We start from the raw sequence: 15,839 nt of genomic DNA, 5'->3' as shown, positions 1-15,839 counted from the left end.
CCTATCTGAGTTCCTCACGCTTGTAAAGCTTGCGCCTCAACTCAAAAATGATGACAAGTACATGGATACTTATGCTGCTGCTGAGGCTCGAGTAAAGGCCGAACTTGATGACATGGAAAGACGAGGTCTTTCAAGAGATGCTATGGGCACCGATCATGAGAAAATCGTGGAAGAAGTATTCGCTCTTGAGGTTTGCAAAAAGGAATACCTTGATTATGTCCAGAACGCCAAGAAGTAAAAACTAGTGCTACCATGAACAACGAGATGTAGTGACAGTGCTCAAAATCCTTGTTTCGTGTAATAAGACATCTCTCGAGCTATCTCATAAAGTTTCGTTGTATGTTGTGTTCATTAGACTTTATTTGTCTAATGGATCTTTCGTCTAGTAATGTTCATCTTGTTTCGGTTTTCAGTCGTACTTAAGAAGCTTCAAAATATATGAATCATCTGAACCGTTAACACGTTTCATCATGGGGATCGTGTGGCCAAGAAAAGTGGTCCACTGCCCCACGATCTCTGACAATTGAACTGATGTGCATTTAATGCATACGCAGGCACTTGAGTGGATTTCTCTCTCCACATTTATTATGGAATGATCAAAACTGATCTGAGCATGATCTTATCATACTCCAATAGCCATATCAATTACGATTTTGACGCATTGAACCGATTGAAGTTTTGAAATTCAAAATACCCATTGTCGAAATGGGTCACCCGTATTTGGTTACCCGGATTTGAAAACCCTACATAAACCTTCTTCATACCAACCCTCATCTCTTTTATGCACCCTCCATTTTAAATTTGCCTTAACACCTACATCACACTCAAACCTTCTCAAATGGCAAACTCACCAAAAACCACCACCTCCGAAGTAGAACCTGAAGTGCCTATTACAATGGAGATACCATCCTTTCCCACAGATGACATCGCCTTTATTGAATCTCGGATTCCCTTTATAGCCGGAGGCAGCATGTGGGATACGCATGGCTTCCTGAAGTATGTCATCGATCGAAACTTTGGTGAAAAAATCATCAGTCGGCTTCAGGAGACTGGTTTGTATAAGTTTGCTGTACGTCTGTATTCACTTTGGTCTCCTACGGATGTTGCACAATTCTACTTGAATGCTTCTGTCTCCACGGACTCTCTCACTATAACATCCAGGGTCAACGATCAAGCAGTAACGATTACCGCAGAGGATATTAGGGCTGCCTATGAATTTCCTCAGAGAGATGAGTCCTACAAATCCAATCTTGCCTTCTATCACTATGATCAGGATGATTTTTATGCCTCCATAAAAAACAAGCAAGCCCCTACTACAATCAGATGGCCTTTGAAAAAGAAGTGGTTTCATTTGGATTATAAGTTCACGGTGGACATCTTCAACAAGCTTGTAGACCATAAAACATCGGGGACAGACGATGTGACGAAAGAGAAGCTCAAAATGCTGCACGCATTTCTCCATGATCACAAGGTGGACTGGTAAAAAATTATCTTCAATAACCTCATACATGTCATCACTTTTAATAGAAAAAGCCCTGGAGATATTACGAAGAAGGTAGGCTACGGATTCATGGTTAGTCATTTCCTCTCTACTAAAGGGATCCCTATGAGACCAGGAATCAGGCCTGGGCCTAAGGCATGTCATATGCAGCACAAGCCCACTGGCTATGATAAGCAAAAAGCTTTGGAGCTGGACATACCTTTGGAAATGGTCAAAGCTAAACGAAAGTCTAAGAAGGCGAAAGAATCCGAAGATGATCAGCCTAAGCCGTAACGACAGAAGAGGGAGAAAAGCATGCTTCGTGTTGAGACGAAAGCAGATGTTGTTGAGAATCTGTCTCCTGCTCAAAAAGCGAATCCAGAGGACACGTCAACTCCAACTCCACCAGTTCAACCCGTAGATCAGATAATCGTGGAACACTCTTCTGACGATGACAATATTGCTCTCTCGGCTCTTGGTAAAAAAGGACGGTTAAAGTCTCCTGAAAAATTGAGCACCTCTCCATCAGCGAAGGTAGATAAAATGAAGGAAGCACCTACCCAAGGGGAAGATAAGCCGAATGGAGTCTCTTCCCGAAAAGAAGACAAGGAGAAAGAAGTAACTACTGAGGGGGAAGATAAGCCGAAAGAAAGGGAAGACAAGGCGAAAGAAAAATCTTTTCAGGGGGAAGATATGTCCAAAGATGAGAACCCGAAAATAGCTTCCTCCGAGAAGAAGTCTAAGGCATCGTCATCCAGACGAAAGGCAAATTCCAAACCATCCAGGAAACGAAAACACATATCCTCTTCAGAACCTCAAGATCCAATCTCCCCGAAAAGCCTCCAGCCACAAGAACCCATTTCAGCAGAGTGAAATTCTCCTCGTTCGACACAAGAACCTGCTGTCATAGAAAAGGAGGTCGATCACTTAAGTCTCCCACAAGAACCTGGCTTGCCAGCAGAGACGAGAGAAGTGATTGTCCACACGAATGTTGCTGCTGTTCATCATACCGAAAGCATCCTCCCACAAGAACCTACCTTTGCAGAGCAGGTACCAGATACTCTGACACAAGAACCTGCATTGGTAGTTGAGGACAATCGAGAGATCCCAGATCCAAAAGTAGTGATCACACCACCGGTTGTTGCACCTATTCCTCCATCTCCAGATCAATTGCTTCGTGAAGCTATAGAGGCTGACTACAATCGAGTCATGCAATGGCACAAGTGGCGCACAGCCGATATCGATACAATGCTTGCAACAGCCGAGGCAATGAAGGAAGAAGAGAAGTTTGCCCTAGAGTGGGTTGGCACAAAAGATGTCTATGAAGCACTCCGTCTTGAAACAATTCGACGAGTGTACTCATATAAAGTAACCAACCGCATGCTGGGAAAAGATAAGGCACCCTTATGCATCGAGCTTAATAAGCATCCATTGGACCCAGTATTTGAAGCAGAAATGAAGGAGCTTCATTAAGAAATGCTCCTGTCCAAAATCAAGACTGCCTTAGAGAAATCACACCAGAACGATCCCAATTGTGAAGTCAGTGGATCGAAGGACGAGAATGGCAAAGAAATAAGTGATGAATCTGATAAGGAGAAGGAAGATGAAGAAGATGCAAACTCTGATGACGCTGATGCAGATGATGAGAATGATGATGATGACGATGATGGTAATGATGACAATCAGAATGGGGGTAACACGAACCATCCTCATCAGGACCATAATGCCTCCAATCCCGAAGAATCATCATCACACAACTCTCCCTCCCGAAGTGATGACAAAAGGGAAGCATCACTCAAGGATGACAATACTTCACACACCCAACCTGAAGACTTATCTCGAGCTCTCGTCTCTCATGTTCAACCAATGGACGAAACTCCTATCAAGAGAGAAGATGAAATCTCTCGTGAGGACAAAATGGATGCCTCACCTGTCTTCATAAGCTCAGCAAGTGGTGGAAAAATGGAAGCACCATCTCAAGCGGAACAAATGGACACCTCTCCAACAAATATTGAAGAAGAATCTCCGCCGGTTTCTCCACATCATGTCATGAATCTTATGAGAGAAACTGTTCACACAGCTGAAATGATCCACCGCGAATACCTGACGCTTCGCCAAAAGGACACTCAAATCTTGGAGGACTTATCTAAGAAAGTGGATCACCTGATGGCCGCTCAAGCTCAGTCTCGTCCTCCACCGCAAGAACAACCCCAACCACCACCACAGGCTCCACCCGAACAGCATTCTAATATCCACCTAGCAAAGGAACTTCATGAACTTCATGCATCTGTCGACAAGGTGGCCAAGCAACAACACGAACTCAAACACTCACATTTTAGCCTCAAAGGGCATGTTGATTTGGCTTGCACAAAGATGGAGACTGCACATGACAATGCTTTTCAAATGGGTCAGTATCTATATCAAATTCTCGGATATGTGCAGGATACACTGATTGCAGTCAACAAGTTGTCCACCCCTCCTTCTACTTGTGCCGATGATGCCAAAAAAGGGGGAAAAGAGGAACCCTGATGATAAGGATGATGATCATCCTAAGGACAACACGAGAAATCGCTCTCCATCTGTTGCACAGAAAGATTCTGAAAGAAGAAGCACGAACCCTCAGCCTCCACCTACCCGAGATCATCAATCCTCTCAGTCAAGATATCACTCATCTCGTAGTCGTGGTCATCAACAGTCACAGTCTCAACACCTCTCTATTAAGCCTCGCCAATCACTTGGATCTGAGTCCAAATACATCTTCACTGGTTTGTCAAGGAGACAAAAGACGAGTCTAAGACAAAGGCTCATGAAAGATAGGAAGGTAACAATGGATGGCGTGGGAAACTTTGTGGATTTCATACCATATGAAGAAGGGAGTGGGAAACGATTTGAATGTTACAACGTTCCTGTGTGGATGAAGACAAAGGACAACCACACAAGACAATTTCATATAAGCACTCAGAATGAAAGGATAAAAAGGGTGAATAGAGAGCTGTGGGAAAAACATGATGAAGAAGTTCGTAGAAGAGAAGAAGAACTTCATGAAAGGGAGCGGGTAAAAGAACTGATCAAAGATCTCACGAAAGTAACCCGAAGCTCTGAGCAAGGAGTTATCTACAATGCAGCTTTCAAAATACATGCCGAATCAGGAAAAAGCTACACAGAGGGAATGAATACTTTCGAGCTTATCTCGTGGTGGAAGTTAGGAATTGTCGAAGGGGCAAACATTCTTGAAGCCTATAACAACTACATAAGCGTCAACATAAAAGGAAAATACGAAGATCTGATTAGGGAGAATCAAATCAAAGTCTTCAGAAAACGAATCAATGAGGAGATTGACATCGACAAAATGCTCAAGGAGCAGAAGGAGAGAGACACTTGTGAAAGATTGGAGGCCAAGCAGCAAAAGACTAAACTTTTGGAAATGTAAGAAATTTATTTTCTGTCCATCTTGAATTTCTTGTAATTTTCTCTATCTTAATATGAAACTCTCGTTGTTACACATCTCGTATCACTTGTCTGAGTTACTTGTCAGTGACTTGTTTGTTATTGCTATTTATCTAGAAATGACTTGTAAACTCTCAGTAATGGCTATTTTGAAATAAAGAATCCTTTTTGGGACTTTTATCAGCTTTATAAGAAGAGTATAGGTTTTGGCATCATCAAAAAGGGGGAAATTGTTAGGAACACTTGTATTAGGATTTTGATGATACCAATGTAACCTAGAATGTAGACCCCTAACCTTTGTTATTTGTTAATCGCTACTTTCGTCCTAGACGAGAGTTGCCATAACTCACACTGTAGTTCGTGTTAAGCTAGTCAAACACACGAAAACGAGTTATGCTTAGACGTTAGGGCTATCAAGACGAAAGAAGGTTCAAGACACGAAGCATGAAGCGTCCACAACGAAAGTTAATCGGGAGTTGCCATCTATCACGAAGAGACAGTCTTATTTATGACAACCCTTCAAGACATTCTTCGTCTTCAATAACAAGAAGAATGTCTTCACTGTCTGATTTGACAACATCCTAGGAACAAAAATAACCTCAACATATGGGACACGCATACCAATGAGCATTAAATGAAGTTGTACTATTCTGGAGCTAAAAGACAAAACCCTAAGGCTATCTATGCCATCAACGGCTACAAGGTACAAAACCCATTAATGGAGCATTTAATGCGGGAAGCTCCCAGGTCCTTACCCACTGGATATTAGGTTTGAAAATTTCATCTCCCTCCAACGGCCTCACCTATATAAACCCACCTTCATCAACTAAGAAGGTGCTGGTTCTTTTCACTCGATCTAACCTCTAAGCAAAAGCTCTTAAAACTTCTAAGTTCTCATCAAGCTTTTGCGAACCAGTGTTAAGGTGTTAAGATATTTTAAGAAGTCCATTGATCCCCATCTTACACCTTGAAGAAGCCTTGCAACTTGTACGAAGCAACCATCTTTCATCAGTCAAGACTTCATCACGTTGGAGAAATCAGAATTCTTTTTCTACCAACCTCAACTCTGAAGAAGAAGTTGATAGAGGCGGAGTAAACTCGTGGAGTTGAAAAACCTGCAGGAAGCTGTCCAGCTTAGTGATCAAGGAAGCCTCTTGTGTATTTGTACTAACGAGTGATAGTGCAAACCTTCCATAAGTTGTGGAAGAAGAGTGGAGTAGGCAAAGTTGGCCGAACCACTATAAAATCTCTCGTCTCCTTATCTCTCTATTTACTTTATCTATTTTCTGCATCATATTATCTTCCACACTCAATCCGAAAGTTTCCCTAATAACGTCAAAACCGTGCAAAGCAAGTAAACGAATTTAATATTTCCGCTACGCCAAAACACCGAAAGGTTGGTTTTCGGCAAAACACGAAAAGAGTCTATGCACCCACCCCCCTCTAGACTCTCGCTATAACTCTATCGGGACCAACAGTACGTGAGTTTTGGACTTATATATATATATATATATATATATATATATATATATATATATATATATATATATATATATATATAATTCAAAATTTATTCAAAATTTTAAGGAATTTGAATTGTGTAACATAGATGTCACCGCTTGTTGGAGAGGAGGGGATACAAATTAAAATTCCAAAATGAGTTTTGTAAGCTTGAACTTGTCTGCATCTAGGTGTGCTGAATGTTTGTCCAAAAAGGCTAATTTTAGTAGTATCTAACTCCAATTTTATTTCAGATTAAAGTGAGGGTTACAAATTTCAATTTTTGAATATCATTATTGCTAATTACAAAAGTTTTTGAATTATATGCATTAATTCTACAAATATAAATATATAATATGAGTGAGTGAGTGACATAAATAAATATAATTAATATATTACATTGAATCATATGCATTAAACCTGAAAACAATTGTGGGTCTTGAATGCATGAGATTTCTAGAAGGTTTTTACTCGATTTTAACTAAATTACTTATCCGGATTAGGGACTGAATCATATACAGTGATGGTTAGTAAATAAATGAAAAAGCAAAGAGAAAGCACGAAACATGCAGCAATCGTTTATGCAGTTCGGAGCAAAAACTTCTACGTCTGCCGGACAACTCACGTCAACCCAATCTACTAGATAATCACCAAAGATTACTGAGGTAATTCTTAATCATACAACCTATGGCATTAACCAATTACTCGAGCACAACCTTCATCATCTACTTGGTTGGGTACATGCAAGACAAACTGTTCAAGCAACTAAACACCAAGAATACAATCCATGACAATCATGAAGTACTGTTAAAACACTCAAAATATAATGAGTAATAGCGTAAAAGACTTGAGGCAATAATCAATAAGTTTATCCAACTTCTTTCTCATTTCGTGAAACCCATACGCCCCTTTTATAATAATAACCCTCCAACCAACTTGTCTGAATGAATGCAGCTTAAAGTCCTCAAAATAAGCTGCTCCAGCCAATTCAAATTTCTGCCTAAAAAGAGGTTCTAAAAACCAAAATTCGGTAAGAGAAAACACACCCACTCTGAAACACGTCCTGACTTAGGTACAGACAGTTATATAGTAGATCTAGGCTTAAATCAGAACCTAATACAGTCTAATAAAATAACCTAAGTTTTGATAAATAATTTAATCAGTCTAAAAAGAGTAAAATGTATATTATTTGTACACTTACAAATATATGTGAAAGTAATATTATCGAAGGTGGACCAACTAATGTTAATATCTCAAAATGACCGTTTAAAATCTCAATTTATACTAATTTTTTTAACAAAAATTGTCAGATTAAAAAAATGTGAATAAAATTATTACAAGACATCAATGTTTAATATTGGGACATGGGAAGTTGACAAGCTACAAATATAATATGAATGAGTGACATAATAAATATAACATATTACATCGGTTACTTGTATAGAATCTTTTTATATACAAATGTCTTGTACCAATTTGCATCATCTAGCATTATTTTATATGTTAAAATTAAAGTGTGACTTGAAGAGGCTTTGGGTTGATTGTATATTAGAATCTTATAAAATGAGTGAAACAATTAGTTGTGTATCTTTTTGACCACTTCTAACTAATTAAGCATATTTAAATTAATGAATCTCACATTTTTATATTAACCCAATCTAGAAACTACATCATATAAAATGTTGGATCCTCATTTTATATGAACTTTTAATTAAAATATGATAGATAATATATAATCACCAACTAGCCCAACTACCTGTCTCTCCACTCATATAAGTCCTATAATCTTATATTATACACAATGTAAGTATATTTAATTATACTTTTATTTATGGAAAAGCCCAAAAGTTTGCTTTGGGTGAAATCCGCTTTGTGAACCTAACCGACAAATGATTAGAAGAAGGTAAATCAGTTTAGATTGTTCATGGTTAACCGACTCAAACCAAGAAGGTTAATAGACAACTCCCATTAAGAATCAAACTTAAAACCTTGTGATTACTAAGTCAATTGGATGTCCAATCAATTTGGTTGGGGTGGGGTTGCCTCATATATTTAATTATACTATACTTTAAACAGTTGACAAAGTCAATTCCATTATTAGAATCATAAACCCTTTTCACATGTCAATTGTATCTATATTACAATCTTTCTGGATGTGAATCTTCACAGTTAGTCAAGGTCACTAATGAGTATTGCCTCATCTATAAGACCTGTTTGGCAAGTAGATGATCCAAGATTGACACCTAGCTAATTTGAAGCAGAAAATTCCATGGAAGATATATGTTGAGGCAAACAATTCCAATAGAATCTAATACAGATTGCAAGTCATGTTTACAATGGGAGTGGGTGGTTATGGGTGTTGTCTCATTAAACAATGCAAAGGCACTTTACTTTGTATTGAGTAGTCTTTACTACAACTTTTTGCAACCTTTTTCCTTATTACCAATAAAAGTTTTCAATGGTTTCATGAATTTTCACAACATCAAATCTCTCAATTATTTTTATTTTTTTTTTTAAATCAAATACTTCATTTCTTAATCAAGAATTGATTGTGTAAAGTAGTGTTTGGCGGAGACGCAGAACATCAAATTCAACATTATGTTATCGAAACGTGGCGGCAAATGTTACATAAATAATAAGTAAATAAAGTTACACATTACATGTTATGCTTACGTGAACATTGTTATAATTAAACAACAATCCAAACATTATGAATAAAAATGTGTATGTAATTGTAAATATGTGTAGGGAGATAGGCAGATAGCTAATAGATTAGTGGGTTTAGTTGAGGTTGATAAGCTATAAAAGTAAATGTTTTTAGAAAAGAAGGAAGAAGGATGCCTTTCTAAAGTGAAGAAAAGTGGAGCACTACAAGATAAAAGTCAGCCCCCCTTTATTTTCCATTTAAAAAGGTTAATTTGTTTGATTAATTATGTATGATTGTGGAGAGTATTTGAGTAAGAAAATATATACTTGAATTGGTTTTATATTCAAACTTTATTTTCTTTTTTTACAATTTTTTTTTAATGATTATACAATTTTGACTTCTGATTTGTCTATAGAAACAGGAACTAATACTCTACTAACTATTTGTTAATGAATTATAAAAGTTTTGTTAGTTTCATTCTTTTTCCTTTTTGATACTCCTATTTTAGAATGCTTATGTTGGTTTTACATATTGTCAAGTCAAGACACTAACTTCACCACAAAAGCTAAGTCATAAGTGAAGGTTTGGCCGGGATTTAAATACCGCCCACAATCTCTTATAGAGATAATGTGAGATTGTATTATTGCATATCCCTTGAGAAGGGAACATCAACGGCTCATGCCTAGGACTTTTCTTGGCACCAAGACCAAGTAGCTATTTTCCCCTTTAGATAGTTTTACTCTAGACCTTATTAAGTATCAGGTAATCCTTACTTAGGTTGCCCCCTTTGCTAGTTCAGCACTAGATGAGTGGATGACTTCAGTCTAGATAGCTTTCACTCTTTTCGAATACCTTTAAATTAAATTTTACCACACTGACCTCTCAATGAGAGTACCAAATGATACGTCACTCAAACTAAGGCTCTAACTCTACCATAAGTGGAGATGTGGCCCCAATTCAATTTAAGTAGCATTATACAATTCCTTGTGAAGCCTATAATGGGAGGAAGCTAAAATGAGAGATTCCCATATTTAACATGAATAACAACTTTATTGAGAAATGGACAACCTCCTAGATGCTGCAATTGGATCTCCATTGTAGAAGTAATGGGCTTTGGCTATGTACAAAGAAATTCGATCTAATGGAAGCTTTGTTTCAGCTAAAGGAATCCCTAGGCAGGGAGTTTACTCTTCGAAGGAGGCTAAAGCTATTGGTGTTTGGTGGATGAAGGATATATATATGAAGTTTGAGAGTATTCAAATTGAGATCGACGCGTTACACATGTTGTATCATTCATTCCGACTCCATGATTTCTACTTTTGATTTGATCATTAGAGACATTCAAGGATTAGTGGATTGTTTTTTTAATACTTACATTTCTTAATCTAATTTGTACGTGTTTTTGTATACAATCTGCAGACAAGAATACCCATTTAATAGCTAGGGAAGTTATGTTTATGATAGATTGAAAGGTGTGGTTCTTCATTCCTTTCTCTTCTCTTTGTGATGTATTGAAGTTTGATTTGATAAGTATTCCTTTGCCTATTTGATTTCAAATAATAATAATAATAATAATAATAATAATAATAATAATAATAATAATAATAATAATAATAATAATAATAATAATAATAATAATAATATAATAATAATAATAATAATAATAATAATAATAAATTAATTTAATCAACTTGCCATACAACAATAATGTGGTGATAATGAATAAGACGTTTATCATGAAGATTAGTAACTTAACTAGAGATCCTTGTACTTGGTTGGGCTGATTTGTAGCTTGTTGAAGTGAGATTGAGGATGTTCCATTACACAATATATATTCATCAAGAGGCAAACATGTGCACAAAATGGATTGTTTCAAGCTATGGAAATCTCTTGCTTAATTTGCAAGTTTTTGAGTCGCAACCCTAATGGATTACTACTGTTGATCTTTGCTGACACTTTGGGTGTTATTTATTTGAGATTATGTTATATCTTGGTTGTTTTTGTTTCCACATATCTATCTATATATAGGTAATAGGACTAATAGGTAAGGAAAAAAAAAAACAAAACAAAAAAAAAAACAAAAACAAAAAAAGCTTTACTAAACGCAATCAATCCTTAGACTATGGAGTAGGGTTCAGAGTGGATCCTGGTACATGTGTATGTATTTTATATTGTGAGTTTTTGTATATTGTGTTATAAAATTCTATACTTTAAGAGTATGTATTTTGTACATGAAACAAATTAGTAATAGTGTCTTACGTTATGAATTTATGTGTCTTGTGTTATGAAATTCTGTGCCTATGATGAACACAAATTATATACCTAAATCAGATTTGAAAAATAAGTAAATATATAACATGTGTACGTGTCTTGTATTCTGAAATTTTGTATCTTACGAGTATGAATTATGTACCTTGTCGTTTCAATCTAGGTTCGGCAAATTATGATGTGCATCCGTATGCACCATGCATGGTGCATACGGATGCAAAAACGACGTCGTTTTAATAAAACGCGCGTCTCCTCTTTAAAAAAAAAAATCACGTTCGATTCCCAGCAACAACATATGAACTAAAATTCCAGAATCGATGAATTATAATTCCATAATCGATGAACTATAATTCCAGAATCTAATCTATGAACTAAAAATTCCAGAACGAATGAACTAAAATTCCATAATCTATGAACTAAAATTTCAGAATCGATGAACTACAATTCCAGAATCGATGAACTATAATCCATAATCAATGGACTATAATTCCATATTCTATGAACTAAAATTCCAGAATGAATGAACAATATAATGTTGTTGCTGGGAATCGAACCTGAATTTTTTTTAAAGGGAGAGATGCGCGTCTTTTAATAAAACGACGTCGTTTTGGCATCTGTATGCACCATGCATGGTGCATACGGTTGCACAGCATAACTATTGATCCAGGTTCCATAATGCGACAAATTATTGTGTGGGCCATGGTCCACATAGTTGTGTGGACCCTAAATGCAATATATATTTTTAATATAGTAAAAGTACATTATTTGTATACTGAATGTACATTGTTTGATAATATATAAAAAATCATGTATTTTCAAATAATGTATACAAATATATTAAAAATATACTTTTTATTTATAGTTAACACAAATGTGTGGACTATGTCCATGGAATAAAAATTATCATAATGCTATGTGGACCATGGTCCATAATATAAATTGCCAAACGCAATGACCAAATTAAGCAGCGCAGCTCTAAGTTCAACATCATAAACTTCTCGTCTTTTCCAAGGCCCTCCATTTGATCCAAAAGAGGGGCAAATTATGCTGTGATGGTGCACACGGATGCAAAAACGACGTCGTTTTGACTAAAACGCGCGTCTCACTTAAAAAAAAAAATAGTTTCGATTCTCGGTAACAACATTATGTTGTGCATAATTTAACTATATATCCAGAATCAATGAACTAAAAATCCAGAATCTATGAACTAAAAATTCAAAATGAATGCACTAAAAATACAGAATGAATGAACTAAAAATCCAGAATGAATTAACTAAAAATACAGAATGAATGAACTAAAAATCCATAATGAATGAACTAAATATGCATAATGAATGAACTAAATATCCAGCATGAAAAAAAAAAAAAAAAAAAAAAAAAAAAAAAAAAAACTAGTTTTGATTTCTTTCTAAAAATCCATAATCAATGAACTAAAAATCCATAATCAATGAACTAAAAATCCAGAATGAATGAACAACATAATGCTGTTGAGGGGAATCGAAACTGAACTTTTTTTTAAAGTGGGACGCGCGTTTTTAGTCAAAACGACGTCGTTTTTGCATTCGTATGTACCATGCATGGTGCACACGGATGCTCAGTGTATAAGACCAATCATTATTGTGTGGACCATATTTTGACTACTATAAAATAATGTACATTCAGTAAAAAAAAATAATATACATTCAGTACAAAAATAATGTATATTGTATTTAGGAGATGTACATTATTTTTGTTCTAAGTATACATTATATTGTATAATGTACATTCAGTACAAAAATAATATACATTTAATATATTAAAAATGTACTTTTTTGTTATGGTCCACATAACATTGTGTGGACCATAATTTGCCGCAAAAGACGACCTTGGAAATCTGGCCAATATAAATAAAGACTGCAGCCCACTACTGTTCATGGGCTGTTTTAACTTATTGGGTCATATCTTCCTATTTCATACGGAGTACAATTTTATGGCAAATTATATTATGCACCGCGATGCATAATCGATTATGCACCGCGCGTCTTTTTTTTTTTTAAATGAAAATTAACAGTGTTTATTTTCGCCGTTTTGCACCCTTTTGCAAAAAGTAACTCTGTTATTCAGTGTCATTTTGTATACACTGCAGTTTCAGTTGAACACAACTACAGTTTCATTTCGATATAACTATAGTTTCATTCGATATTTATAGACTCAAATATGTGAAAATGTTATTTAATTTTATTTTATATACACTATAGTTTTATTAGAACACAACTACATGATCATTTTGATATAATTACAGCTTCATTGTACAATATACACTCAAATATGTGAAATGTTAGAGAAAATTTCAATTTTGGTCATACGACTATAGGGGTCTTGTTAATTTCAGCTCTTGACTTTTAAAAGTGTCAATTTAGTACCTTGACTATTCAATTTTTATCAATTTTGGTCACTCCGGGCAAATTTCACCGGAAAATGTTAATTGATGAAATAATGAGGATATTTTAGTCATTTTACTCATTCTTTTCTTCTCCGACGAGTCATCTCAGGTTTCCGGCGATCGTTTTTCATTTCTGCACATTTCCGCTTCAATTATTGATTATTAAAAAGTAACATTTTATTCCTAACCATTGAAATGTTGAATAGTGCACTAGAGCTGCATTCTTCCAGTTTTAATTTCTGACTGTATTATTCCCAAATCCGAGTTCCGAAAGCCTATTTCTTCGAATTTCAACTTTACTTCCGGCGCCGATAATGGGGTATGTGAAGCGGTGGTGCGTGACGTACACGAAGCACATCAAGCCGATTTCTTCGAATTTCAACTTCACTTCCAGCGGCGAGTTTCCTCGTTTTCCAGCATCAGCTGCCTCATCTCCAGCATTGACTGTGGCGGAGTCTCCGATGACTTCGTCTCCATCTTGAAGTCTAGATTCAGCAGCGAATTTGCTGTCATCGCCAGTATGCTGAAGAGAATTGAACCATTGGACACTTCGGTTCTCTTTAAGGGAGTTTCGAATCTCGCCAAGGACTCTATGAAGCAGACTATTTCTACGATGCTAGGTTTGCTGCCATCCGATCAGTTCTCCGTTACGATTAAGGTTTTGAAGCATCCTCTCCATCGCCTAATTGCCTAATCGTTTCCTCCGTAATTTCATTATGGGTAGCAGAAACAGTCGCCGGAAATCTGAGATGGACTGGCCGGGGAAGAAATAAAAGAGGAGTAAAATGACTAAAATACCCTTATTATTTTATTTATTGATATTTTCCGGTGAAATTTGGCCGGAAATTTGGCTGGAGTGACCAAAATTGATAAAAATTGAATAGTCAAGGTACTAAATTGACACTTTTAAAAGTTAAGGGCTGAAATTAACAAGACCCCTATAGTCGTATGACCAAAATTAAAATTTTCTCTGAAATGTTATTCAGTTTCAGTTTATATACACTGCAGTTTCATTTCACTATAACTACAGTATCATTTTGATATAACTGCAGTGTCGGTTTGGATATACTGTAGTGTCAGTTGGTGTTTAATACACCAAACAAACGGACTCCGTTAACTCTAACGGCGGGCCGTTTCTTTACTTAAAGAAACGGCGCCGTATATGGGCCGCGGTGCATAATCGATTATGCACCGCGGTCTATAATATAACAACTGCAATTTTATTTAATATGAATTAAATCGGTGATTTAATCTAAATTATTATGCAAACCATAAAAAAGTACATTTTAATACATTGAAAGTACATTATTTGTGTATTAAATATACATTATATCAAATAATATATTTTAATACTTAAATAATATACTTTGCTTAATAAAAAGGTATATATACTTTTAATATATCTAAAGAGTAAATTTCAATTTTGGTCCTATGACTATAGGGGTCTTATTAATTGCAGTCCACAACTTTTAATAGTGTTAATTTAGTACATTGACTATGTAATTTTTATCAATTTTGATCACTTCGATCAAATTATCGATCAAGTTTCGTCGAAAAATTTTAATAGTTAAATTAATAGGGGTATTTCAGTCTTTTGACATCTCTTTTCTTTCTCCGCTGCAAATTTGCCGGAGAAGGTCGCCGGTAGGTGACGCTCCCACCCGGAAACACCACCAAAACACACGAGTAAATAGGCATCCCAAACCAAAACGTAGAGTTTAAAGCTTCAGACATGGCTAAATATATGCATAGATATACTTGACTTTTAGCAAACATATAAAAAGTATAAACTAATACTGGCTGCATTTCATTAACTGGCCTAATTACCATAATATCCGAAAAAATCACAGAATAAGGAGAGCTAAGCAGTCACAAAGCAACAGTAACGTTGAAAGAAGTAAACCCAGAAATTAAGCGAGCAAAAACGGTTAGGTTTCTTAGAGTAGCGGTTACAAATACGTTGTATATTCTAAGCTTTAGGGAATTGCTCCTTCAGGGGTGCCGTCGCTGCCCCTCCTTCACCATTATCGGTGACTTTCTCCGGCGAAGTTGCAGGGGAGAAATTAAAGAGATTC

General features: G+C 36.0%; 1 protein-coding gene across 1 annotated transcript; it reads left to right on the top strand.

Annotated features, from left to right (window-relative positions):
• The first annotated feature begins 2,956 nt into the window (after nt 1-2,956).
• On the top strand, nt 2,957-4,009 carry LOC109173405 (nuclear polyadenylated RNA-binding protein 3-like). The gene has a single exon (XM_019322634.1). The coding sequence runs from the start codon at nt 2,957-2,959 to the stop codon at nt 4,007-4,009; it is 1,053 nt and encodes a 350-aa protein (XP_019178179.1).
• The last annotated feature ends 11,830 nt before the right edge of the window (nt 4,010-15,839 follow it).

The sequence above is a fragment of the Ipomoea nil genome, unplaced genomic scaffold, assembly GCF_001879475.1.
Source record: "Ipomoea nil cultivar Tokyo-kokei standard unplaced genomic scaffold, Asagao_1.1 scaffold0480, whole genome shotgun sequence".
In the NCBI taxonomy this organism is placed as follows: Eukaryota; Viridiplantae; Streptophyta; class Magnoliopsida; order Solanales; family Convolvulaceae; genus Ipomoea; species Ipomoea nil.
Note: the sequence above shows the minus strand (reverse complement) of the source record. Positions and strands in the feature narration are given on the sequence as shown.